Consider the following 25512-nt stretch of genomic DNA (forward strand, 5'->3'; position numbering starts at 1 on the left):
ATATATATATATATATATATATACACACACACACACACACACACACACACACACACACACATACATACTAGGGTCTCAATCTCTGCTGATAAGGTACCTGTCCACGCTGCCACAGCGCTATAAACCCATGCCGACACAATCGCCGGTCTGAGTAGTGTACTAGAATGTGCACGCTATCTGCAGGATCCCTGAGAACAGCTAGTGCTACCGTCTGGGCAAACGTGACACCCTAGGGGAAGATTCCCATCACATCCTGGCCCTAGTGGGGAAAGGATACTGCCTGAGAATACCTTGTGGGAAGCTGCAGTTTCTTGTCTGGAGATTCCCGCCCTTTTTCCTCATGAGAGGAGGGAAATTTACCTCAGCTTTCTTCCCCGTAACATGTGTACCTTTGTGTCAGGGACAAATGAGTCATCAGTGATATGCAAATCATCTTTTATTACAATAATCATATATTGAATACCTTTCAGCCATTTTGGCTGTAACTTTGCATTATCGTAGTCGACACTGGAGTCAAACTCCGTGTCGATATCAGTGTGTATTATTTTGGATAGTGATCATTGTGAGACTCTGAAGGTCTCTGCGACACAGGGACAGACATGGGTAGATTTCCTGTCTGTTCTCTAATCTTTTGTGCAATAAATTCACCTCAGCACTTACACATATCCAAACAGGTGTCCGAGTTGTCGACGGAGACACCCTCTCACACACATATTTGCTCTCTCCTCCTCCTTAGGGGAGCCTTTTACATCAGACATGGTGTCCAGTAGCCTAAGAAGCACAAGCTAGCTGCAAGCAGTTAGGTTTGCTTCTCTCCCCTTAGTCCCACGTAGCAGTGAGTCTGTTGCCAGCAGAAGCTCACTGAAAATAAAAAACCTAATAAATACTTTCTTTACTAGTAAGCTCAGGAGAGCCCACTAAGAGCACCCAGCTCTGGCCGGGCACAGATTCTAACTGAGGTCTGGAGGAGGGGCATAGAGGGAGGAGCCAGTGCACACCAGATAGTACCTAATCTTTTCTTTAGAGTGCCCAGTCTCCTGCGGAGCCCGTCTATTCCCCATGGTCCTTACGGAGTTCCCAGCATCCACTAGGACGTCAGAGAAAAGTCTGCTTATCTATATAATAATTTTAACAGGGGGACCCTCATTGCTGTGTGCCCGGAATTTAAGTAACTAGGATGGAGGGGGCAAGAAAGAACATAGGTTGAACAAAGCAAGTGGCGGAGAGTAGCAGCCAAACCGAGGAGATCCAACATATGTCTGTATGTACATTTTCTCATTTTGGCCTAATATGTTCACCATGTACACCACATAAATCGCATTTATTGCAAAAACTTGCTCCATGTCAATTAATATGGCAATCCTCTCAACTCATGGTCAACAGAACAATTAGATAGCCAAGCTAGTACAATCCTCAGCATTTTATGACCCAATTGTAATATTTTAGCATACCTCCCAACATGACCCTCTCCAGGAGGGACAGAATGCTCTGCTCCTGGACTTCCCTCTTAATGTATGATTGCCAGCACCTGTGTTGAACACCTTTCTTATCCATTAACCTGTACAAAAACAGGTGCAGGTGATCATAAATTAAGAGAAAAGTCCAGAAGCAGAACATTGTGTCCTTCCTGAAGAGGGTGATGTTGGGAGGTATGATTTTAGGCAGTGGGTTAGTTTAACACCTTTATCTAGATACTATTTAATTGAAACTGTTCATGGTCTCAAAATGCGTCATTATATATTTGCTAGTTATATTTAAAAAACAAACAAAAAACAGAACAATTGATCTTTCAAATTAAACAGAGTAAAAAAAAATATTCATGCGGTTTAGATGGGGCGGAATCATTGAATGACAATGGTTTTTTTTTTTAAATTGCCAAATAATTTATATGGTAAAACTGGAGTACCTTATTGTTTCACTGAAAGCTGGCAGTGACAATAAAACATTTACAGCATATCATATTTATAGAACATATGCAATTCTAACGAATGATAATTAATGCCCAGTACACACTAGCCGAACCCCCGCCGATATACACACTTGCCGATGCCAACGGGTAAGGGGGAAGACAACACCCATGCTGCAGATCGGTCGTTTACGAGGACCTCCCTCGTCTGTACATGTTCAGACGACGGAGGGGTTCATTAATGACATTGAGTGTGCACACTGGACGAGACTGTAAAGATCTTGCTCAGATTGGCCCTTCTGAGTGCGTCTAAAGAGTCATGATAGTATTAAGTCATATTTTAGTTAAATAACAAATGTTTATGGGGTCTGGATGATATTACTCCGGTTTCATTAATAAATCTTCAGGATTAATATTTAACTGAAATCAGAGAAGAAGATTTTACAATTTCAGATCATGCTGTTAATTTAAAAGGGATGATCACATTTTTGGGATTGTATTATACCTATCTGCAGAAGGCTACATTGCCAATAAGAAAGATGTCAACCTGATAACTACCATCAACACAATGAGGTAATAATTGTCAAAAAGGTAAATATCTTTGAAAGCTACTCTACTTATCAATAAGTCACTAACTCTTAAAAACAATGGAAATTATACAACAGGTAATTTCAACACAAGCCAGTTCTACATTTCAGTTTACCATATTTTTAACAAATTCTTACCATCCCTGTTGACAGATGTTACTTTTGCCGGGTAGAATCGGCAGTCAGACCAACAAGCCAATACTTGTTCATTTACACGAAACACCTACCAATAAAAATAAAGAGCACTGAGTGTTGCAATCAGAACCATGGGGGTTTGGGCAGGATGGAATTAATGATGAATCACTAGAAAGTTATTATAATATATAAAATACATACATACATACATACATACATACATACATACATGTGAGGTGAGGCAGAGCCTTTCCGGTCATACTCTAGTTTTGACGAACAAATTTACGGGAAAAAACGGAATGATTTTTGTCTTACTGTTAAATCCATTTTTCTGAAGACATGGTGGACACTGGGACAATGGGTATAGTCAGGCCTCAGGGCCGTGCACCAAGGAGTTAACTTACTTGAGTGCAGTGGCAAAGGCTCCTCCCCTTTACCCAGCCTGTCTCAAGCCAGTCAGTTTTACTTTACAAGCCGAAGAAACAGGAAGAGAAAAAAGACCAGCACCCACACAAAAACCTGACAGGCATGCCAAACCCCCATCAGAAAAGCTGAAGGGTGGGCGCCCAGTGTCCACCATGGCTTCAGAAAAACGGATTTAACATGTAAAGACAAAAAAAAAAAAAAAAATTCCTTCAGGAAGTGGTGTACACTGGGACGTCCCAAAGCTGTCCCTTTACGGGCGGGAACGCTCCCAACCTGCACCAAGGACACGATTCCCAAAAGCCGCATCGGCTGAGGCGAAAGTGTCAAACTTTTAGAACTTTATGAAGGTATGGGCAAAGGACCATGTAGCTGCCCTACAAAGCTGCTCCGCAGAGGGCCCCCCTAAGTGCCGCCCAACATGTTCTAACAGACCGTGTGGAATGGACCCTGGTGGATGCTGGAATCCGCTTCCCAGTCGACAAATAACCCTGACAAATGGACACCCTTATCAAACATGCAATAGTCTGCTGTGAAGCTGGCCAGCCTCGTTTATGTTCATCGTAAAGGACATACAAAAAACATTGTGTCTTGTGTAAAAGCTTTGTGTGCCGCACATAACTGCGCAAAGCTCGGACTACATCAAGAGTGGCCATAGCGACAATGTCGTCAGGAAATCCTGTAGGAGAGAGAAATGGATCATCCATTTCCGGAAGCGACTGACAGACTGAGTAGATCTGCGTACCAAGTCTGCTTTGGCCAACTTCAAATTGCGAAGAACTCTCAGCAGAAGTGCAATTGGGAAAAACGGATACATTATCCAAAAGGTCCAGGGAATTGCCAAGGTGTAACGTTCTTGGAACTCTGGTTTGTGCTCCATAGCGATGAGATTGTGGTTGTGGTGTGAGGCAAACAGACTGATCGACTGATCAATAGCTGGAAGACTTCGGTATGGAGATACCACTCACCAAATGGACATTCTGTCTGCAGAGGAAGTTGGTTTCCCAATTTAGACGTCCCGGAATGTAGACCGCGGAGAGCGGGAAGGAACTTTGCCCACTTTAGAATGCGTCTCACCTCCTTCATGGCTGCGCAACTGCGAGACAGATACATATATCTATGTCGTTGCATTGTCGGATTGAACCTTCGCTGGAGGTGGCCGGACTTTTGGGACCTGGGATCTACTTTTTGTTCACTTACTTACCGGTGAACTACCAGCGTCAAATAAAAATAATAATAACACTCACATTTAAAAATAGCATTAATAATGATGCCATCAAATAAAAGCACCAATAATAATGCGCACATTTAAAAATAGCATTAAGAATGACATCAAAATAACCCCCCTCTGTGCAAATCCCCCCCCCTTCGCAGATCCCCTTCTTGTGCAGATACCCCCCCTTCCACTCCCCTGCATAATAGCCCCCTGTACAATAATCCCTCCACCCTTTGCAGATCCCCCCCTTGTATAAAAAAAAAAACCTTTGTGAAGATACCACACTCTGTGCAGATCCTCCCCTTTGCAGATCGTCCCTTCCCTTGTGAAGAAAACCCTAATTGCATAACTTGCGCGACAAGTTGTCATGCTGCCTAGCTTCAGTCATCCCTATCCCTGCAGTCACTGCTCCCGCTTTCACGCTGCATGGCCTCCAGCTGGCTGCTTCTCCTGTCGTCACCACCGCTGCCTGGATCAAACTGGATCCAACTAGTGCCCAGACTCCTCACATAACAGGTAACGTCATTACGTCACCCGCACACTGCATCCCTGGGAACTGTGAAGAGAAGCAGCGGTGGCAGGCTCCTTACAGTTATTTTCTGTTAAGTCTGTCGCGATATACCGGTGGATGCTCCGCGAGCTACCGGTAGTTTGCGATCTACCTTTTGGCCACCTCTGCTATAGAAGGATCACAGCTCCAGCACATTTATGGAAAGCTGTCTCTCCTGAGCTGTCCAATGCCCCTTAAAGGAATGACCATTTTCCGTCAGAACTGCCCAGCCTCGGATACTATTTATCACTCTTTATAAATCTCCACTTTATCACTTTAAGGCTTAATACATTTGGGCCAAGGTGTCCTAGAGTATTAGCAGTACCCCTAGTTGCAGTATTAACTAGAAGGAAAAAGAAAAGAAAGGAAAAAAAAAAAAAATTAGCACGTTGTTCCCAACCACCCACATCATGAGGTGAGGTAGGGGAAAATACTATCTGACACTAGAACAGTGCTGGCATAAGTGAGGTAGGGGAAACACTCATTAAAGTAGTTCTGCAGCTCAGCTCCTGCTAGAAACACCAATTAGCCTCTCACTGTTGTGTGAATGCTGGAATAGACTCCCTCTCAGTGCTGTCTGCAGCAGACAGAAAGAAATTGGCCGCTGAACTTGTGAGGCAGTGAGGAGAGAGGAAGAGAGGACCCTGTGCAGGAACTTAATGTTAGGTATCTGCCAACAGGGCTGGGGGCAGAGCTATGGGAAACTGCGCTTCCCGCCAGCTCTATAGTTAGTTCCTGGTGGCCTAGCAGTAATATAGGGAGGTCCTAATCCCGCTGCAAGGACCACCAGCACTGACTCCAGCCAATGGTGGTCACCGAGGGGAGCCGCTTAGTTAGTCCCCGTGCTGCCTGTGGCTTCTCCCGGTGCTCAGGCAGCTGGTCGTGAACGTCAGGAACCCGGCTGCAGAGCTGGAGCGCTGACTGCAGATGCTCAGTGAATTGAAAGTGAAAGTAAAAACAAATAATTTTTTTTTTTTTAAACTATAGGAATTTAATACCTACCAGCAATTCCTTTTCTCGCAGTCCGTAGTGGATACTGGGGTACTTTACTTTAGTTCCATGGGGTATAGATCGGGTCCAATGGAGCCAGGTACTTTAAAAACCTTTAGAGAGTGTGAGAGAGTGCGTGTGTGCATGGGCTCCTCCCCTCTATGCCCCTCCTACCAGACTCAGTCTAGGAAAACTGTGCCAGAGGAGATGGGACATACCATGAGAGAAGAAACATATAAAAACAGCGGTGAGAGGCAACAAGCCAACACACAACCATAAGCAACAAAAGGAGCGCTAACCGGAACAGAGGGTAGCAACGTCCATAACAAGGAAAGCAAAGCTAACCCAACAAAACCAAGGGACTGCAATAGCGGACCAACCAAAACACTTACAGCAAGTAAGCAGGATTCGAAGCACTGCGCGGGCGCCCAGTATCCACTACGAGTAAAGGAATTACCGGTAGGTATTAAATTCCTGTTTTCTCGAACGTCCTAGTGGATACTGGGGAACTGTACTTTAATACCGCGGGGAAGTCCCAAAGCTCCCAAAATGGGTGGGAGAGTGCAGAGACCCCTGTAAAAATTGCCTGACCAAACTGAAAGTCATCCTTGGCCAAGGTGTCGAACCTATAGAACTTTACAAAAGTGTTCGAACCAGACCAAGCAGCAGTTCGGCACAACTGCAAGGCCGAGACACCCTGGGCAGCCACCCAGGAAGAACCCACCGAAGTATAGGCCTGTTGAATAGTCAACCTGAGCCAGCGAGCAATAGATTGCTTAGAAGCCGGCCGACCAATCTTGGTGGCATCATGAAGGACATACAGCGAGTCAGATTTCCGATGACGAGCCGTCCTCTTGACATAAATCCTCAGAGCCCTCACCACATCCAAGGACTCTGGGCCCACAGAAGCGTCAGCCAACACCGCAACTACAATAGGCTGTTTCAAGTGAAAAGCTGACACCACCTTAGGCAAAAATTGAGGTCGGGTTCTGAGTTCAGCCCTGTCCTCATGAAAAATCAAGTACGGGCTCTCATAGGATAAGGCCCCCAATTCAGAGACACGCCATGCAGACGTCAATGCCAGCAACATGACAGTCTTCCAAGTGAGAAACTTCAATTCCACCTTTTGTAAAGGTTCAAACCAAACAGACTGAAAAAAGGACAAAACCACATTGAGATCCCACGGAGCCGTGGGAGGGACGAAAGGCGGCTTTATATGGAAAAACCCCTTTCACGAAAGTCTGCACCTCCGGCAACAACGCAAGTGGTTTCTGAAAGAAAAGAGAGCACGGAAATCTGTACTTTGATGGAGCCCAATCATAGGCCTATAGCCACACCTGCTTGCAGGAAAAGCAGAAAACAACAAATTCGAAATTCCATGGGAGAAACCTTTTCTACCCTCACACCAAGAAACATATTTCTTCCAGATACGGTGGTAGTGTTTTGACGTAACCATCTTCCGGGCCTGTACCATAGTTGAAATTACCTTGGAGAGAAGGCCCTTTCTGGCTAGAATTCCCATTTCAACTTCCAAGCCGTCAAACGAAGCCGCTGTAAGTCTGTATAGACGAACGGTCCTTGCTGAAGAAGATCCTTTTGAAGCGGGAAAGGCCAGGGTTCCTCCAGAGACATGGTCAGGAGGTCTGCGTACCAGGCCAGTCAAGGCCAATCCGGGGCAAATAGAATTGCCTGAACGCTTTCCCTTTTTGTGTCTTTTTAGAACCCTTGGAATGAGTGGGATTGGAGGAAACAGGTAAACCAACTGGTAATCCCAAGGAGACGTCAGCGTGTCCACTGCTACTGCATGTGGATCCCTTGTTCTGGAACAGTAACGGCGTAGCTTTTTGTTTAGGCGAAAAGCCATTGCTCTATCTGCGGACACCCCCACCGGCGAATCAATTGTTTAAACACCTGAGGTTGAAAGCCCCATTCCCCCGGATGGAGGTCGTGCCTGCTGAGGAAGTCCACCTCCCAGTTGTCTACTCCTGGAATGAATATACCCGAGATGGCCCTTGCATTGGTTTCCGCCCAGAGGAGTATTTTTAACACCTCTCGCATTGCTGCCTTGCTTCTTGCTCCCCCTTGTCGGTTTATGTATGCCACCACCGTGGTGTTGTCAGACTGAATTTGGATAGTTTGAGCCCCGGGGAGATAGGAGGCCTGAATAAAGGCATTGTAAAATCGCCCCGAGTTCCAGGACGTTTATCGGTAGTGTCTATTCCTGACTCTACCACCTCTCCTGGAACTGGGCCCCCTGAGACATAGCCCCCTAACCCTGGAGGCTTGCATACGGTCGTCATCAGCAGAGTCCACGAGTGGGTACTGAAACTCCGGCCTTCCACCAGGTGTAGCCACCATAACAACGAAATTCGCGCCTTTGGAGAGAAGGTCACACCATTTTTCCAGCAAATCCAGTTGAAAAGGCCAGGCGTGAAAACTGCCATATTGGACCGCTTCGTATGCAGCCATCATCTTGCCCAGCAAGTGTATGCAAAGATGTATTGAGACCTTGCGGGGTCGGAGCACTGAGCGCACCATAGCTTGGAGAGCTAATGCCTTGTCCCAAAGGAAGGAACACCTTCTGAGACACCAGTATCATTCCCAGGAACTGCAGACGTTGGGACGGTTCCAAGGGAGATTCCCGAAAATCCTGAATCCATCCATGATTCGTCAGCAAGAGAGTTGTCAGGTCGATGCATTTTAGCACACTGTTCCTGGACATTGCTTTTATCAGGAGATCGTCCAAGTAAGGGACAACATTGACACATATTTTGCGCAGCAGCAGGATCATCTCCACCATGACCTTTGTGAAGACCCATGGTGCTGTGGAGAGACCAAAGGGTAAGACCTGAAACTGGAAATGGCTGCCCAAGATGGCGAACCTGAGGTAAGACTGATGAGGAGGCCACAAAGGGATGTTTAGGTAAGCATCCTTGACGTCTAAGGACACCAGGAATTCCCCCTCCTCTAGACCGGACACCACTGCCCGCAGAGATTCCATCTTGAATTTGAAACCCGCAGATAAGGGTTCAAAACCTTCAGATTTAAGATAGGCCGCACCGAACCATCCGGTTTTGGCACGACAAAAAGACTGGAGTAAAACCCCCTGTTGTGTAACAGAGGAGGTACTGGAACCACGACTCCCGTCTGTAAAAGTTTCCGAATGGATTCTTGCAAGGTAACATTTGCTGCAGGTAAAGCTGGCAAGCTTGACCAGAAAAATCTGTGAGGAGGCAGTGTTTGAAATTCCAGCCGGTATCCTTGAGAAATGAGGTCCCTCACCCAAGGATCCCGGCAGGACTTTTCCCACACGTAGGCGAAGTGTTGAAGGCGAGCACCTACCAGAAAGTCGCCCTGTTTGGGCCAACAGTCACGCGGAAGGCTTTGAACATTGGATGCTCCTCGGCCTCTGCATCTTGCCACACGAAAGGACTGCAAGGAGGGTCCAGAGTAAGAGCGTCTAGCAGGGGGTGGAGCTGACGGCAGAAAGGCGGACTTACCCGCCGTTGCCTGAGAGATCCATTTAGTCAATTAGTCTCCAAACAAAGAATCACCTGTAAAGGGACGATTTTCCACCCGTATGTTAGAATCAGTATCCGCTGACCATGGACGCAACCACAGAGCCCTGTGGGCCTTAACCGCCACAGCAGTAGTACGGCCATTTATCCGACACAATTCTTTAACAGCTTCGCTCATAAAGTTTGCAGCATCCTGTAAGTGCTGCAGCAACGTAATGATCTCATCCTGGGGCATGGAGTTAAAGCCATTAATATTATCAGACCATTTCACCATTACCTTTGAAATCCAACCACAAACTATCATGGGAAGTTGTGTTACGCCCACTGCCGTAGATATTGCTTTGAGTGTGGTCTCAATTTTACGGTCAGCTGGGTCTTTCAGGGATATTGCCCCCAGCACAGGCAGTACCAATTTTCGTGACAGATTGGACACAGAAGTATCTACCGACGGGGGATTTTCCCATACCTTCCTGTTCTCAGCGGGGAGGTGAAAGGACGATAACAACCTCTGAGGAGTTTTGAATTTATTGTCAGGGTTCACCCATGCCTCCCTGGCCAGGGAATTTAATTCCTTTGACACAGGAAATGTGGCTGGGGATTTTGGGTTTACATTAAAGTACAATTCTTCATCAGGTTCTGCCTCCTGATCAGGTATGTTAAGAACTTCCCTTACAGCATAAATGAGGGCCTCCACCCATCCATATCATCTGTTTCATCTAAATCATGCAAATCAGACTGGAGCACCTGTGGAAGTGAGCGTTTAAGAGCCCAACAGAGGAGGCTGATAAGCCGGTTGTCAGCAGCTTTAGCAATACAATCCACAGACTGTCAACACCTGTCTCACTCTCCTAGCAGCAGCCAGTTCTGAATTTATAGTCTGAATCGTGCTCTTAAAAGTATCCAACCAGTCAGGTGCTTGGGAGCCGTTTCCCCGAGGGGATAATGAACACTGTTCACACATAAGGGACCCCTCAGAAGGAGGAGTGGAATTACAAACAGTAAATATCAGTTTGCCAGCAGACAATGTACACGATAACAATGCAGCAAAATCCCATAGAAACACCTCCACACAGAGAGCCCTTGGCGTGATATAGAGAAAAACGAGACCAGCACACAAACACAGCAGCGCAGTGTATAGCAGAGTATGTGGATCACACTATTATGTGCAGCAGCGCTACCGATGAGTTCCCCCCCCCTAACTATGACCCCTTGTTACCAGTACAGCGTCTATAACAACCTGGGTCCGTGGAGCACAGTGCATGCAGCCTTGTGATCCGCTGCAGCAGCAGGAAATGGCGTCTACCCCACCCCAGTAATGGCGCTTGGTCCCTCTTAAGAGTATACTGGCTGAAACATGTATATACACAACATAATGTATACTGATGCTGAGCACCCTGTAGAGCATAGCTCTCTTCTGAGCCAGTGTTGTCCGCGGCAGGCTCCGCAGCTCGCGGCCCGTGACATGTCGCCAAACCGCACCGGGGACCCGCTAACCGGGACCCCAGTGTTAACACTCACCGCACCTGCATCTTTCGCCATCTGTTAAAGGGTGGCGGCTTGCTGATAGTGTGCACACACAGTGTAGTGTGTGAAATAGCACCTCAGGAGCTCAGTGTCCTGTCAGCAGGGATTACGAACCATTAACCCTCCGGAGGTTGGTTCGGTTTCCCCTCTAAGTCCCACAAAGCAGGTAGACTGGTTGCCAATCGGTTAAAAAAAAAAAAAAAAAAAAAAAAAAAGGAGGGGAAAGAAAAGTTAATGAGGGTTAACCGAGCCGTGCTCCTTAAAAACGTGCCCCTTTCTGAGGCGCCAAGTAAAACAAAATAAAAAAAAATATTGAATGGCCCGAGGCAGGCTGGGAATATGGGAGAAGCCTCTCCCACTGCACTCAAAGAAGTTAACTCCTTGGTGTCCGGCCCTAGGGCCTGACTACACCTCTGGTCCCAGTGTACAAAATTGGCTGACAGTAAAATACCAAAAATATATATTATAAATATCCTCTTTGTATTTTTCTAATCATTTTTACAGTCTGGAGTAAAAAGTCTATGACACATGAGGCACTGCCTCATCTGCCTTCTTTCTTTTTCATCCACTAGGGGTCACTGGAGTACTCTTGGGATATGGACAGTTTCCGTAGGAACAAGGCACTGAATATTAAAATTTAGAACTCTCCTACCCTCCATATCCCAGAGTACCTCTCGTAGCAACAGGGCTTGTGTGGAGCTTAACCACACTACTTGGAATATTTTTTTTTCTTCTACTTTTAAATTTTTTGCTCACAGCACATCCCTTCCCAGTTTCTGTAAAAACTTGGGTCCGGGATAGTGCCGCTGCACGGAGCAGCGCATGGCGTGTCGGTCCTCACAAAGAGCACCCTCACAGCCACACGCAGCTCATTCCCTGACTGCTGCTACAGCTGGACGGAGCTTACAGATAGAAGCCCTGTCACAGCCTTCGCTTCTGGAGTCAGGTATGCTGGGGGTACGGGGCGGTCAGCGCACGCTATCGCCCCGCTGTGTGGGGACACTGTTCACTGACGCCGCTCTCACTGCGCCCGCCTCTCCTGACAGACCCCCCCGGCAACCGCTCCGAGCAGCGCCGCCTCCACCACTGAGACCGGCCGGCCGCCGCTCACACCCGCCGGCCGCCGCTCACACCCGCCGCTGTAGGACCGCGCTCCATTACAACGCTCCCCGGCTCCCTGCACCCTGATTGCGCTGGGAGTGAGATACCCGCGCCCCGGTAATTCCCGCTCAGACAGCGGTACACGGGCCACGGGGGAGGGAGCAGAAGGGGGGGTAGTTGACATTAGCGGATAAGGGGGGTGACATTGATGAAATAGGCTGTTAATAGGTTGTTACATATACCCTGCACTGTGAGGCATGGTGGCCATTTTAATCTTGCTTCCTGTCTTCCAGTTTGTGATTCCAGAACGTTCCTGTACTACATCTCTACTCCACCGGAGGCGCAGGGGTGTTGGTGGGAATTTGGGATCAGTTTCATATAGTACTGGCCACGTGCACTACACTTTGCCAGAGATATATATATATCTATATCTATGAGAGAGAGAGAGAGAGAGAGAGAGAGAGAGAGAGAGAGAGAGAGAGAGAGAGAGAGAGAGAGAGAGAGAGAGAGAGACCTTAGTACTATTTACTGAGTCGTGCAGGTTGTCTGTCATTGTATTGTCTGTCTGCATAATGAGTAAGGCACCGGCAAAACCACAAAAGCACTGCCATGTCTGTCAGAGTGTGTTACCGGATGGATCTACCACATGTACAGTATGTTTTGTGGATTCAGCTACGGATACAATCTCTGCTCCGCTGTCTAAGCCGGTTTCATCCCTGGACCCTCCATGGGCTATGCTAGCAAATGTCATGGCTGGATTGCAATCAGAATTGGCCGCCGCTCGACAGGAGCGGGAAGCGGCAAGATCTGAGTCTAGGGTGAGACCGCTAGGACTACCGGAGGGGTCTCAGCCTTGCCAATGGTCCATTTTGTGTAGTAGGGATAAATTTACTTTGTCTTATGATTTACCAGTTTCTGCTATGTTACAGTCTGACGATTCTATGCCAGACCTCACTGCGCAAGAAGACGGTGAGGAGGGCGAAGTAGACCAGCAGTCCGATAGTGAAGATTTTGACAGCCCAGGCATTGATAATCTCATCAGAGCGATGCGTCAGTCTCTGAGGTTTACAGAATCTGAGGAGCCTCTGACAAATGATGAAGTCGTCTTTGCTAAACGACAGAGGACTCCGATGTGTTTTCCGGTTACGGAATCTCTTAATAAGAGGTTACTGGAAACACGAAAGAATCCGGATAAACGGTTTTCTATACCTCGCAGATTTAAGTCTAGTTACCCGTTTCCGGAGTCTGTGACAGCTACATGGGAGAATCCGCCATTGGTGGATTCGTCTGTGTCTAAACTTATAAAGAAATTAACCATACCAGTACCAACGGCTACTACGCTTAAAGACCCTTCAGACCGTAAAATTGAAGCTATGCTAAAATCCATGTATATAGCAGCAGGAGTGTTGCTTAGACCTGGGTTGGTTGGCATTTGGGTAACTAAGGCGCTCATGGTATGGATAACAGAACTCAAGTCTGCCCTACATGACGATCACCTTATGCTTCTCGCTGATCAAATCTGGGAAGCTGCCGATTATCTATGTACAGCTTCTACTGACGTCTGTCAGCTCACTTCTCGCCTTTCATCGTCGCTAGTTGCAGCACGACGAGCACTCTGGCTGCGCTCTTGGCAAGCGGAGGTCAAAAGAGGTATAGAGGCGTTACCTTACGGTGGCGAGAAGTTGTTTGGTCCTGAATTGGACAAATGGATTGCTGAGGCCACGGGTGGTAAGTCTGTTTTCTTACCATTGCCTCCAACGGCGCCTAGGCGGAAATACTCGGGCCCGGCGTTCAAATCCTTTCGGCCTCAGCCCTTTCGAGGCCGTGGTAGGGGACCAGCCACGGCCGGTAGACGAGGCCGAGGGCGTGGTTTCCAACAAACCAACGCCAGTCGTCAAGACGATAAGGTCACCGACAAGCCAGTGGCATGACGGACTCCCAGCCCATCTTGGATCTCCAGTTGTGGGAGCACGCCATCAGACGTTCCTTTTGGCGTGGTTCCAGACGTCCACAGATGGGTGGATCCGCAATTTAGTGCTAAAAGATTACAAAATAGAGTTCGACTGTCTCCCGCCACTGCGGTTTTTCAAGACAGGCCTGCCTGTGTCGGACGACAAACAGGTGATTCTGCAACTTGCCATTCAGTCTCTGCTGGAGTCGGCAGTTTTGATTTCGGTCCCTGTACACCAACAGGGGCAGGGTTATTATTCCAGTCTGTTTGCGGTACCAAAGCCGGATGGCTCGGTCAGGCCAATATTGAACTTAAAGGGCCTCAATCAGTATGTCACTTACTACAGATTCAAGATGGAATCTCTGCGGTCGGTAATTGCAGGTTTAGAGCCACAGGAATTCATGATTGCGCTGGATCTCAAAGATGCGTATTTACACATTCCGATTTGGCCACCTCATCAGAGGTTCTTGCGGTTTGCAATCCGGCAGAACCATTACCAGTTTCAGGCTCTACCGTTTGGTGAATACCCGAGGCGCTGACGAGAGGCCAAAGTGATGTCTGTGATGATAGCTCATCTCCGCTCCCTGGGAGTGATAATAGTTCCGTACTTTGACGATCTGCTCATCAACACTCCGTCTCAACAGATGCTCCTCCAACATGCGTTGCTAACGTACGATGTCCTAGTTCAGCACGGTTGGATTGTCAACTTCAAGAAATCACATCTGATTCCGTCCCAACGACTGCAATTCCTAGGTATGATTCTCGATACGGTAAATCAAAGAATTTACCTACCAGAACAGAAAGTACAGATCATTCATCATCTGGTTCGATTGGTGCTCAAGCCACGCACAGTCTCGGTACATTTGTGCATTCGCCTCTTAGGCACAATGGTGGCGGCTTTCGAAGCGCTTCAGTTCGGGAGACTTCACTCACGTCCTTTTCAACTGGATGTGCTCGCACAGTGGTCGGGCTCGCATCTGCATTCACCACAGAGTGAGGTTGTCGCCACGGGCCAGGGTATCTCTACTCTGGTGGCTCAATGTACACAATCTGACCGCAGGGAAACGGTTCGGCGCCTGGAATTGGATAATTCTAACGACGGACGCGAGTCTCAGAGGTTGGGGAGCTGTAGTTCAAAATTATCAGCTCCAGGGTCTCTGGGCGGCTCAAGAAAGATTGCTGTCTATAAATGTCCTGGAACTCCGGGCAATTTACAATGCGCTACGACAAGCAGTGCACATTCTTCGGTCTCAGCCTGTCCAGGTGCAGTCGGACAATGCGACGGCGGTCGCATACATCAACAAACAAGGAGGAACGAGAAGCCGCATGGCAATGCGAGAAGTAGCTCGAATCCTCAATTGGGCCGAGCGTCACCAGTTGATGTTGTCGGCAGTGTTCATTCCGGGAGTGGACAACTAGGAGGCGGATTATCTCAGCCGTCGGGATTTTCATCCAGGAGAATGGGCATTACATCCAGAAGTGTTTCACATGTTGGCCCAGAGGTGGGGTTACCCTCAAGTGGACCTGATGGCATCTCGCCACAATCACCAAACGCCCCAGTATGTGTCCAGAACGCGAAATCCAAAGGCAGTGGCGGTGGATGCTCTCACCGTTGCGTGGCCGTATAGCCTCGTGTACCCGTTTCCACTGCTCCCTCTGTTGCTAAAACGGATCAAGAGAGTCCGTCACAGTCATACTAGTGGCGCCTCATTAGCCTCGGAGAGCTTGGTTCTCGGATCTCCAAGGACTACTCGCAGACGAGCCTTGGCCACTCCCACTTCGTCCGGACCTGTTACAACAGGGTCCGTTCCTTTACCCCGATTTAGCGCGGCTGCGTTTGACGGGGTGGCTGTTGAGACCGCCCTCTTAAGGAGAGAGGGCATTCCAGAATCGGTTATACCAACCATGTTACGTGCTAGGAAGCCAGTTACGGCAGCTCATTATTACAGAATTTGGCGTGCCTATATAGGTTGGTGTGAGGATCGGAAGTTTCCGACATCATCTTTCAAGTTATCCCGTCTTTTATTTCTACAGACGGGGTTAGATGGAGGACTGCGTTTATCTACACTAAAGGTGCAGGTATCTGCTTTGTCAATTTACTTTCAAAGACGATTGGCTCTATTGCCGTCTATACACACTTTTCTGCAAGGTGTCCTCAGAGTACAGCCTCCGTTCATTCCACCTACAGCGCCATGGGACTTGAATCTGGTTTTAGATTTCTTACAGTCTTCATATTTTGAACCCTTACACCAAGTGGATATTAAAGTTTCTCACTTGGAAAACAATTTTCCTACTAGCCTTGGCTTCGGCAAGGCGTGTTTCCGATTTGGGTGCCTTGTCATGCAAGCCACCGTATTTGGTGTTTCATGATGACAGAGCGGAACTTCGGACGAATCCCGCTTTCCTACCAAAGGTAGTGTCATCCTTTCACATCAATCAACCACTAGTAATTCCTGTGTTGACAGGAAATTCTGGAACCTTGGATGTGGTACGCGCATTACGCATTTATGTGTCCCGAACGTCTACATTTCGTAAGACGGATACGTTGTTTGTTCTGTATGATGCTGCCAAGTTGGGTTGGCCAGCTTCTAAGCACACCTTATCCAGATGGATTAAACTGACCATACGTCAGGCTTACCTTCATGCTAGGTTACAGCCACCTACATCAGTAACAGCTCATTCCACACGTTCTGTGGGAACTTCATGGGCAGCTGGTCGTGGGGCTTCTACGACGCAGCTTTGCCGTGCGGCTACCTGGTCATCATTGCACACGTTTGTGCGCTTTTACAAGTTTGATACGTATGCGGCATCAGCATCTAGCTTTGGCCGCCTGGTGTTACAGGTGCCGAACTGCTCTCCCGCCCACGGGGGAAGCTTTGGTACGTCCCAAGAGTACTCCAGTGACCCCTAGTGGATGAAAAAGAAAATAGGATTTTGGCACTTACCAGGTAAATCCTTTTCTTTGAATCCATAGGGGGCACTGCACGCCCACCCAGAGCAGTTTTACCTAGTTTGCGGTAAGTTCAGGGAATATTATGGTAACACATTCTCACCGACTGGTTCAAGTTTCAAGTTCTATCGTTTATTGTGCCAACTGTTTAGTTGTCAGTCACGTTATGTGTCAACTTTATTGTTGTCTGTTCTGTTATATGTAATTCTCCATTGTCAACCTCTCTATCGCTCCTGTTCGGCTCAGTAAAAAACGCTGAGGTACTCTGGGATATGGAGGGGAGGAGAGTTCTAAATTTTAATATTCAGTGCCTTGTTCCTACAGAAACCGTCCATATCCCAGTGCCCCCTATGGATTCAAAGAAAAGGATTTACCTGGTAAGTCCCAAAATCCTATTTTTACTGCACATCTCTGAACAAAACTCACCAGATTTCCAGCAGAACAGACTACTGCATCTGTGTGTAATGTCCATTAAACATTTGGATTATTATGTGGAAAACTGGCTCTGGTACATTTATTTATTTTTTTAAATTGGACAAGGGGTGCTCAAATTTTTATATATATATATTATATATATATATATATATATATACACACATACATACATACATACACACACACACACACACACACACACACACACACACACATACATACAGCTCAAAAAAATAAAGGGAACACTTAAACAACACAATGTCACTCCAGGTCAATCACACTTCTGTGAAATCAAACTGTCCACTTAGGAAGCAACACTGATTGACAATTTCACATGCTGTTGTGCAAATGGAATAGACAACAGGTGGAAATTATAGGCAATTAGCAAGACACAAGTGGCTCAGGTAGTGCAGCTCATCCAGGATGGCACATCAATGCGAGCTGTGGCAAGAAGGTTTGCTGTGTCTGTCAGCGTAGTGTCCAGAGCATGGAGGCGCTACCAGGAGACAGGCCAGTACATCAGGAGACGTGGAGGAGGCCGTAGGAGGGCAACAACCCAGCAGCAGGACCGCTACCTCCGCCTCTGTGCAAGGAGGAACAGGAGGAGCACTGCCAGAGCCCTGCAAAATGACCTCCAGCAAGCCACAAATGTGCATGTGTCTACTCAAACGATCAGAAACAGACTCCATGAGGATGGTATGAGGGCCTGACGTCCACAGGTGGGGGTTGTGCTTACAGCCCAACACCATGCAGGACGTTTGTCATTTGCCAGAGAACACCAAGATTGGCAAATTCGCCACTGGCGTCCTGTGCTCTTCACAGATGAAAGCAGGTTCTCACTGAGCACATGTGACAGACGTGACAGTCTGGAGACGCAAAGGAGAACGTTCTGCTGCCTGCAACATCCTTCAGCATGACCGGTTTGGCAGTGGGTCAGTAATGGTGTGGGGTGGCATTTCTTTGGGGGGCCGCACAACCCTCCATGTGCTCGCCAGAGGTAGCCTGACTGCCATTAGGTACCGAGATGAGATCCTCAGACCCCTTGTGAGACCATATGCTGGGGTGGTTGGCCCTGGGATCCTCCTAATGCAAGACAATGCTAGACCTCATGTGGCTGGAGTGTGTCAGCAGTTCCTGCAAGACGAAGGCATTGATGCTATGGACTGGCTCGCCCGTTCCCCAGACCTGAATCCAATTGAGCACATCTGGGACATCATGTCTCGCTCCATCCACCAACGCCACGCTGCACCACAGACTGTCCAGGAGTGATGCTTTAGTCCAGGTCTGGGAGGAGATCCCTCAGGAGATCATCCGCCACCTCATCAGGAGCATGCCCAGGCGTTGTAGGGAGGTCATACAGGCACGTGGAGGCCACACACACTACTGAGCCTCATTTTGACTTGTTTTAAGGACATTACATCAAAGTTGGATCAGCCTGTAGTGTGTTTTTCCACTTTAATTTTGAGTGTGACTCCAAATCCAGACCTCCATGGGTTAATAAATTTGATTTCCATTGATAATGTGTGTGATTTTGTTATCAGCACATTCAACTATGTAAAGAACAAAAGTATTTAATAAGAATATTTCATTCACTCAGATCTAGGATGTGTTATTTTAGTGTCCCCTTTATTTTTCTGAGAAATTTTATATATATATATATATATATATATATATATATATATATATATATATATATATATATATACATACATATATATATATATATATACATACATATACACACACACACATATATGTATATTTATTTATTTAGTTCAAGGGTAAATCGGCAGCACTCAGTGAGACTTAAACGGCTGCAATATAAGCAAGTGGTTTATTGGGCCAACATGTTTCGGGGGTTAGACCCCGTCCTCGCCTGGCCTTGAGGACGGGGTCTATCCCAATAAACCACTTGCTTATACCGCAGCCGTTTAAGTCTGACTGAGTGCCGCCGATTTACCCTTGAACTACATAGTGAATTGAGTTTTCACCGGGAGGCCACTGCAGCAGCTGTAATAACAGAGAGGAGTGCCGGGATAATTTGCAACATATTATATACAGGGAGATGGCACCCTGGTAATCTGGTCTTGACAAAGGCTCTGCTGTGAGCCGAAACGTTGACCTTCTGTTTGTGAGTATGTGCTGTCTGGATTAAAATCTATCAATTTCACCCTGGAGAAGTCTGGTGAGTGCATCCTTATTTGTGCACATGTATCGTGGAACTTTGTTCTGATAGGACCTGTTCCTGGATTTTGCACCCCAGCAACTGTGATTATTAACGACATGTGAGTGCGACTCTTTTAGAATCAGAATCAGCTTTATTGGCCAGGTATACTTACGTATACTAGGAATTTGTCTTCGGTTTGCTATACAACAGCCAAGTAGGTAACAGGTAAGCAGGTGTGTGTGTGTGTGTGTGTGTGTGTGTGTGTGTGTGTGTGTGTGTGTGTGGGGGGGGGGGGGGGGGGCAAGTAAAGTTACACAGATAGGTATACCGTAGGGACACAAGTGAGTTACATGTACGTCTAGTCAGTCAATGTTCAGGAGTTCAGCAGGCGGACACCTTGGGGAAAGAAACTTTTGAGGCTTCTGGTGGATCTGGCGGGGACAGCCCTGTAACGCCTGCCTGAAGGAAGCAAGTTAAACATGCTGTGGCCGGGGTTTAGCTGGTCTTTTACCATCTTCATTGCCCGCTTTTTAGCTCTGGACAAGTACAGGTCCTGGACTGAGGGAAGGTCGGCCCCGATAATCTTCTCTGCGGTTCTGACCACCTTTTGGAGCCTGCATCTGTCCCTCGCGCTGGCGGAGCTGTACCATACGAGTATCAAGGAGCACAGTACCGACTCCACAATCGCGGAGTAGAAGAGGAGCAGGAGCTTCTGTGGGATGTTGAACTTCCTTAGTTGCCTGAGGAAGAACAACCTCTGCTGCGCTTTCCCAACAGTGGCGTCAGTGTTGGACCTCCATTTAAGGTCCCTGGAGATTGTGGTCCCTAGAAACTTGAAGGAGTCCACTAGCGATACCACACTGTCAGCAATCGTTAGCGGAGGTGCACTAGATGACTTCTTCCTGAAGTCCACTATCATCTCGACAGTTTTGAGGGGGTTGAGGTCAAGGTTGTTGTGGATGCACCACTGGGCCAGCCGGTCTACTTCCAGTCTATAGGCCGATTCGTCCCCATCCTTGATGAGGCCGATGACGGTGGTGTCATCGGCGAATTTGATGATCCTTACTGATTGCTCCTCTGAGGTACAGTCATTTGTGTACAGGGAGAAGAGCAGGGGTGAGAGGACACAGCCCTGAGGGGCCCCTGTACTGATGGACCGCGCTTGAGAGGTGAATTCCCCCGCTTTCACCACCTGTGTCCTATCTGTCAGGAAGTCTATTGTCCAGGAACAGGTAGCTTCTGGGACCCCTAGGCGAAGTAATTTGGGGTGGAGGATGCTGGGGACGATTGTATTGAATGCTGAGCTGAAATCGACAAACAGGACCCTCGCGTAGGTACCGGGAATGTCTAGGTGCTGTAGAATGTAGTGCAGACCCAGGTTGACTGCATCCTCGACACACCGATTCGAGCGATAGGCGAACTGCAGGGGGTCCAGTTGCGGGCCAGTCACAGTTTTCAGGTGATTCAAAACCAGACGCTCGAACGTTTTCATGACCACAGACGTCAGTGCTATCGGCCTGTAGTCGTTCAGGTTCGTGATAGTGGGTTTCTTGGGGACCGGGACTATAGTAGACCTTTTGAGGCAGGAAGGGACTTTCTGTAGCTCTAGCGATTTATTGAAGATCTTGGTGAATAAGGGGGCGAGCTGACCCGCACATGCTCTTAGGGCAGATGGTGACACTCCGTCAGGACCCGGAGCTTTCCTGGTTTTGGTCCTTTTGAACAATGCATCCACCTCTTCTTGGGTGACTTGCAGTGCCTGGGGTTGGCCGTCGGTGTTCGGGGCATCGTAGAGGTGATTGTTTGGGTTGCAGGGGACTTCTTTTGCGAACCTGCAATAAAAGTGGTTCAGTTCATCTGCAAGGTCTTGGTGCGTGGCGGTGGACTTTGATGTTTTCCTATAGTTGGTTATGGATTGCATTCCTTTCCATACAGATACGGGGTCATTGGTGGAGAGATCGTTTGTCAGCTTGTCCGAGAACCGCTTTTTTGCTAGCCTGATTCCTTTAGTCAGAGAGTTCCTAGTACGGTTGTATAGTGCTCTGTCACCGCTGCTATAGGCCTCCTCTTTGGCTCGACGAAGTTGCCTGAGCTGGGCATTGAACCAGGGCTTGTTGTTGTTGTAAATGCGGTAAGTCTTGGTAGGTACACACATGTCCTCACAGTAGCTGATGTAGGATGTGACAGTGTCTGTCAAGTCATTCAGGTCGGTTGCCGAGGCTTCAAAGACCCCCCATTCCGTGCAGTCAAAGCAGGCCTGGAGCTTACAATGGATATATAGATATATATATATATATATATATATTTTTTTTTTATTATTTATTTATTTTATATATATATATATATATATATTTTTATTTATTTATTTATTTATTATATATATATATATATATATATATATATATATATATATATATATATATATATATATACACATATACACACACATATACATACATACATACATACACGTTATGGTAAGAACTTACCGTTGATAACGTGATTTCTCTTATGTCCACAGGTATCCACAGGATAACATTGGGATATTGTCGAGCGACAGCGAAAATGGCACCAACACGGTCACGAGCTTTCTGGCCTCCCAGGATGCATTGGGGCCTCCACTATATAGTCCCGCCCACTGACTCAGTCAGATCAGTTCTTTCCAAAGCGATTTTAGGCAGGAACATTAGGCTGAGACCTGTACAGGCGATAAGAACACACATGCACACCCTTACATACAAGAAGGAAGAGGTTTTAGTGATTGTCTAGATCAGAGGTTCTCAAACTCGGTCCTCGGGAGCCCACACAGTGCATGTTTTGCATGTCTCCTCACAGAATCGCAAGTGAAATAATTAGCTCCACCTGAGGACCTTTTAAAATGTGTCAGTGAGTAATTAATACACCTGTGCACCTGCTGGGTTACCTGCAAAACATGCACTGTGTGGGCTCCCGAGGACCGAGTTTGAGAACCTCTGGTCTAGATCCTCAAATCAGATGTGTCAGGGTGGGATCCCTGTGGATACCTGTGGACATAAGAGAAATTACATTATCAACGGTAAGTTCTTACCATAACGTATATTTCTCTGGCTGGGTCCACAGGATAACATTGGGATTCCCAAAGCCATTTTAGTGGTGGGGACGCTCCTGATTGCACAGGAGGACCTTTCGCCCGAAGTCTGCGTCATGAGAGGCAAAAGTATCCAAGGCATAATGTCTGATGAATGTGTTTATGGAAGACCATGTGGCTGCCCTACATATCTGTTCTGCTGAAGCACCCTGTTGTGCTACCCAAGAAGGACCTACCTTACGTGTAGAGTGTGCAGAGACATTAGCCGGAATAGGGAGATCTGCATGAGAATAAGCTTCTGCTATTACTATTCGGAGCCATCTCGCCAGTGTCTGTTTACTAGCAGGCCATCCTCTTCTATGGAATCCGTAGAGGATGAAGAGAGAATCTGTTTTCCTGATGGCACTAGTACGATCTATGTAGATTCTTAAAGCCCGGACCACGTCCAGCGACACTTCTCCCGCAGATAGTCCCGATATCTGAAAAGCTGGGACTACAATTTTTTCATTCAGGTGAAACTTTGATACCACCTTTGGAAGATAGCTATATCTCGTTCTGAGAACTGCTCTGTCTGGAAAAAAACTTAGGAAAGGAGACTTGCATGATAATGCTCCCAAATCTGACACTCTTCTGGCTGATGCCATTGCCAGTAAAAAAAGAACTTTAACCGTTAACCACTTAAGATCTGCTCTCTCAAGTGGTTCAAACAAAGGACCCTGGAGAAATTTAAGAACTAAATTCAAATCCCAGGGAGCTGCAGGAGGAACAAATGGAGGTTGAATATGTACTACTCCTTGGAAAAATGTACGTACATCCTGTAAATCAGCAATCTTCTGCTGAAACCATACAGTCAACGCCGAGACTTGCACCCGCAAGGAAGCAACTTTCAACCCTTTATCCAATCCTGCCTTAAGGAAATCCAAAATCCTAGCTACTTTAAAAGATCTCGGATTGTAATTTTATCCAGTACACCAGTGAATATAGGCTTGCCATATTCTATGATACACACGGGCTGAAGAAGGCTTTCTTGCTCTAAGCATGGTTTGGACTACTTGTTTCGAAAATCCTTTAGCCTCTAAGATAGAGGTTTCAACAGCCACGCCGTCAAAGATAGGCGATCCAGATGACTGTGACAACAAGGACCCTGCATTAACAGATCTGGACGTTGAGGGAGCAGTATCGGTGCTTCCACGGACATTCTCAACAGATCTGTGTACCAATGCCTTCTTGGCCAAGCTGGAGCTATTAGAATGATTGCTTTTTTTGCCCGTTTTATCTTTCTCACTACTCTGGGTAACAGAGATATTGGAGGGAACAGATATGCCAGCTGAAACCTCCATTCTACTGACAGTGCGTCTACCAGGACCGCTCCTGGGTCCGCTGTTATTGATCCGTACCTCGGAACTTTGCTGTTTAGACGAGACGCCATAAGGTCTATCTCCGGTAGACCCCATCTGTTCACCAGTGTCTGAAACACTTCTGTGTGTACTGCCCATTCGGTTTCCTGAATGGTGTGCCGACTGAGAAAATCCGATTCCCAATTTAGTACACCCGGGACAAATACTGCTGACAATGCCGGGAGATGGAGTTCTGCCCATTTTAGAATGGGAGTTACGTCCTCCATCAGACTCTTGCTGTGAGTTCCTCCTTGATGATTGAGGTATGCTACTGCCGTCGCATTGTCTGAGCGGATCTGGACTGGTCTTACTTGTAGATTGTCCTTTGCCTGAACTAGAGCCCTTATCTCCAACAGATTTATCGGCAGGCGACTTTCCCTTGCGGTCCATTTTCCCTGGAACCATAGGCTTCCGAGTACCGCCCCCCAGCCTTGCATCTGTTGTCAGGACTTGCCACTCTTTTATCCAAAAGGGTCTCCCCTTGTTTAAATGGTCTGTCTGTAGCCACCACGCTAGAGACCTTTTTACCTTTACTGGAATCTTTATCATCTGTTTCTTTATCGTCTGATGATTTCCGTTCCATTTGGTCAGAATAAGATGCTGCAATGGTCTGGAGTGGAATTGCGCATATTCCACCATGTCGAAGGTTGATACCATCAGACCCAACAGTCGCATTGCTGCATGGACTGACATTGTCTGGGCTTGCAACACTTCCTGAGCCATGACCTGCACCTTGACTATCTTTTTCTCTGGTAAGAGAACTTTCTGTAGGTCTGAATCCAATATGGCCCCCAAATGAACCATCCGCTGTGACTGATTCAGGGATGACTTTTCCCAATTTATGAGCCACCCGTGTCTCTGTTAACAAACTATCGTCTGTTGAAGATGACTCAACAGTAAATCTTGCGACTGTGCTAAGATTAACAGGTCGTCGAGGTATGGGAATATTCTTATCCCCTGCTTGCGCAGACAAGCTGCCATAACCACCATGATCTTGGTAAACACCCTGGGTGCTGTAGCTAGCCCGAAAGGCAGAGCTTGGAACTGGAAATGTTCCTGGAGGATGGCAAACCTTAGGTAACACTGATGTGACAGTGCTATAGGCACATGTAGGTAAGCATCCCGTACATCCAGAGATACCATGTAATCTCCCGGTTCCATAGCCAACATTATGGAGCGTAACGTCTCCATGTGGAACTTCGGAATCCATATGTATTTATTCAACATTTTCAGATTTAGAATTGGTCGATATGACCCATTTGGTTTCTGGATTAGAAATAGATTGGAGTAATACCCCTGTCCCTTTTGTGATGGAGGTACTGGGACAATCACACCTGACTGCAGTAATTTATGGACTGCTTCTTGCAGGGCATTGGCCTTCGACTCTATACGAGACGGGCTGGTGCAAAAAAATCTTTGAGGAGGCTGCCTCCTGAATGGGAACCCACACCCCTGAGATACTACCTTCTGCACCCAGGCATCTGCTGTTGACTGTTGCCATATGAGTGCAAATTGAAGGAGTCAGCCCCCAACCATGGAATCCTCCAGGCGGAGGCCAGTCTCTTCAGGCTGAGGGTTTCTGTTCAGGTTTGGAA

General features: G+C 47.3%; 1 protein-coding gene across 5 annotated transcripts in view; it reads right to left on the reverse strand.

Annotated features, from left to right (window-relative positions):
- The window catches only part of PHF20 (PHD finger protein 20), a 360572-nt gene that overhangs the window by 195481 nt on the left and 139579 nt on the right, over positions 1–25512 (reverse strand). For all 5 annotated transcript variants that reach the window (XM_063960149.1, XM_063960151.1, XM_063960150.1 and 2 more), the window contains exon 4: positions 2632–2716. In XM_063960149.1, coding sequence (XP_063816219.1) covers positions 2632–2716 — 85 coding nt within the window. The remainder of the gene's footprint in view (positions 1–2631; positions 2717–25512) is intronic.

The sequence above is a fragment of the Pseudophryne corroboree genome, chromosome 3, assembly GCF_028390025.1.
Source record: "Pseudophryne corroboree isolate aPseCor3 chromosome 3, aPseCor3.hap2, whole genome shotgun sequence".
NCBI classification, from domain to species: domain Eukaryota; kingdom Metazoa; phylum Chordata; class Amphibia; order Anura; family Myobatrachidae; genus Pseudophryne; species Pseudophryne corroboree.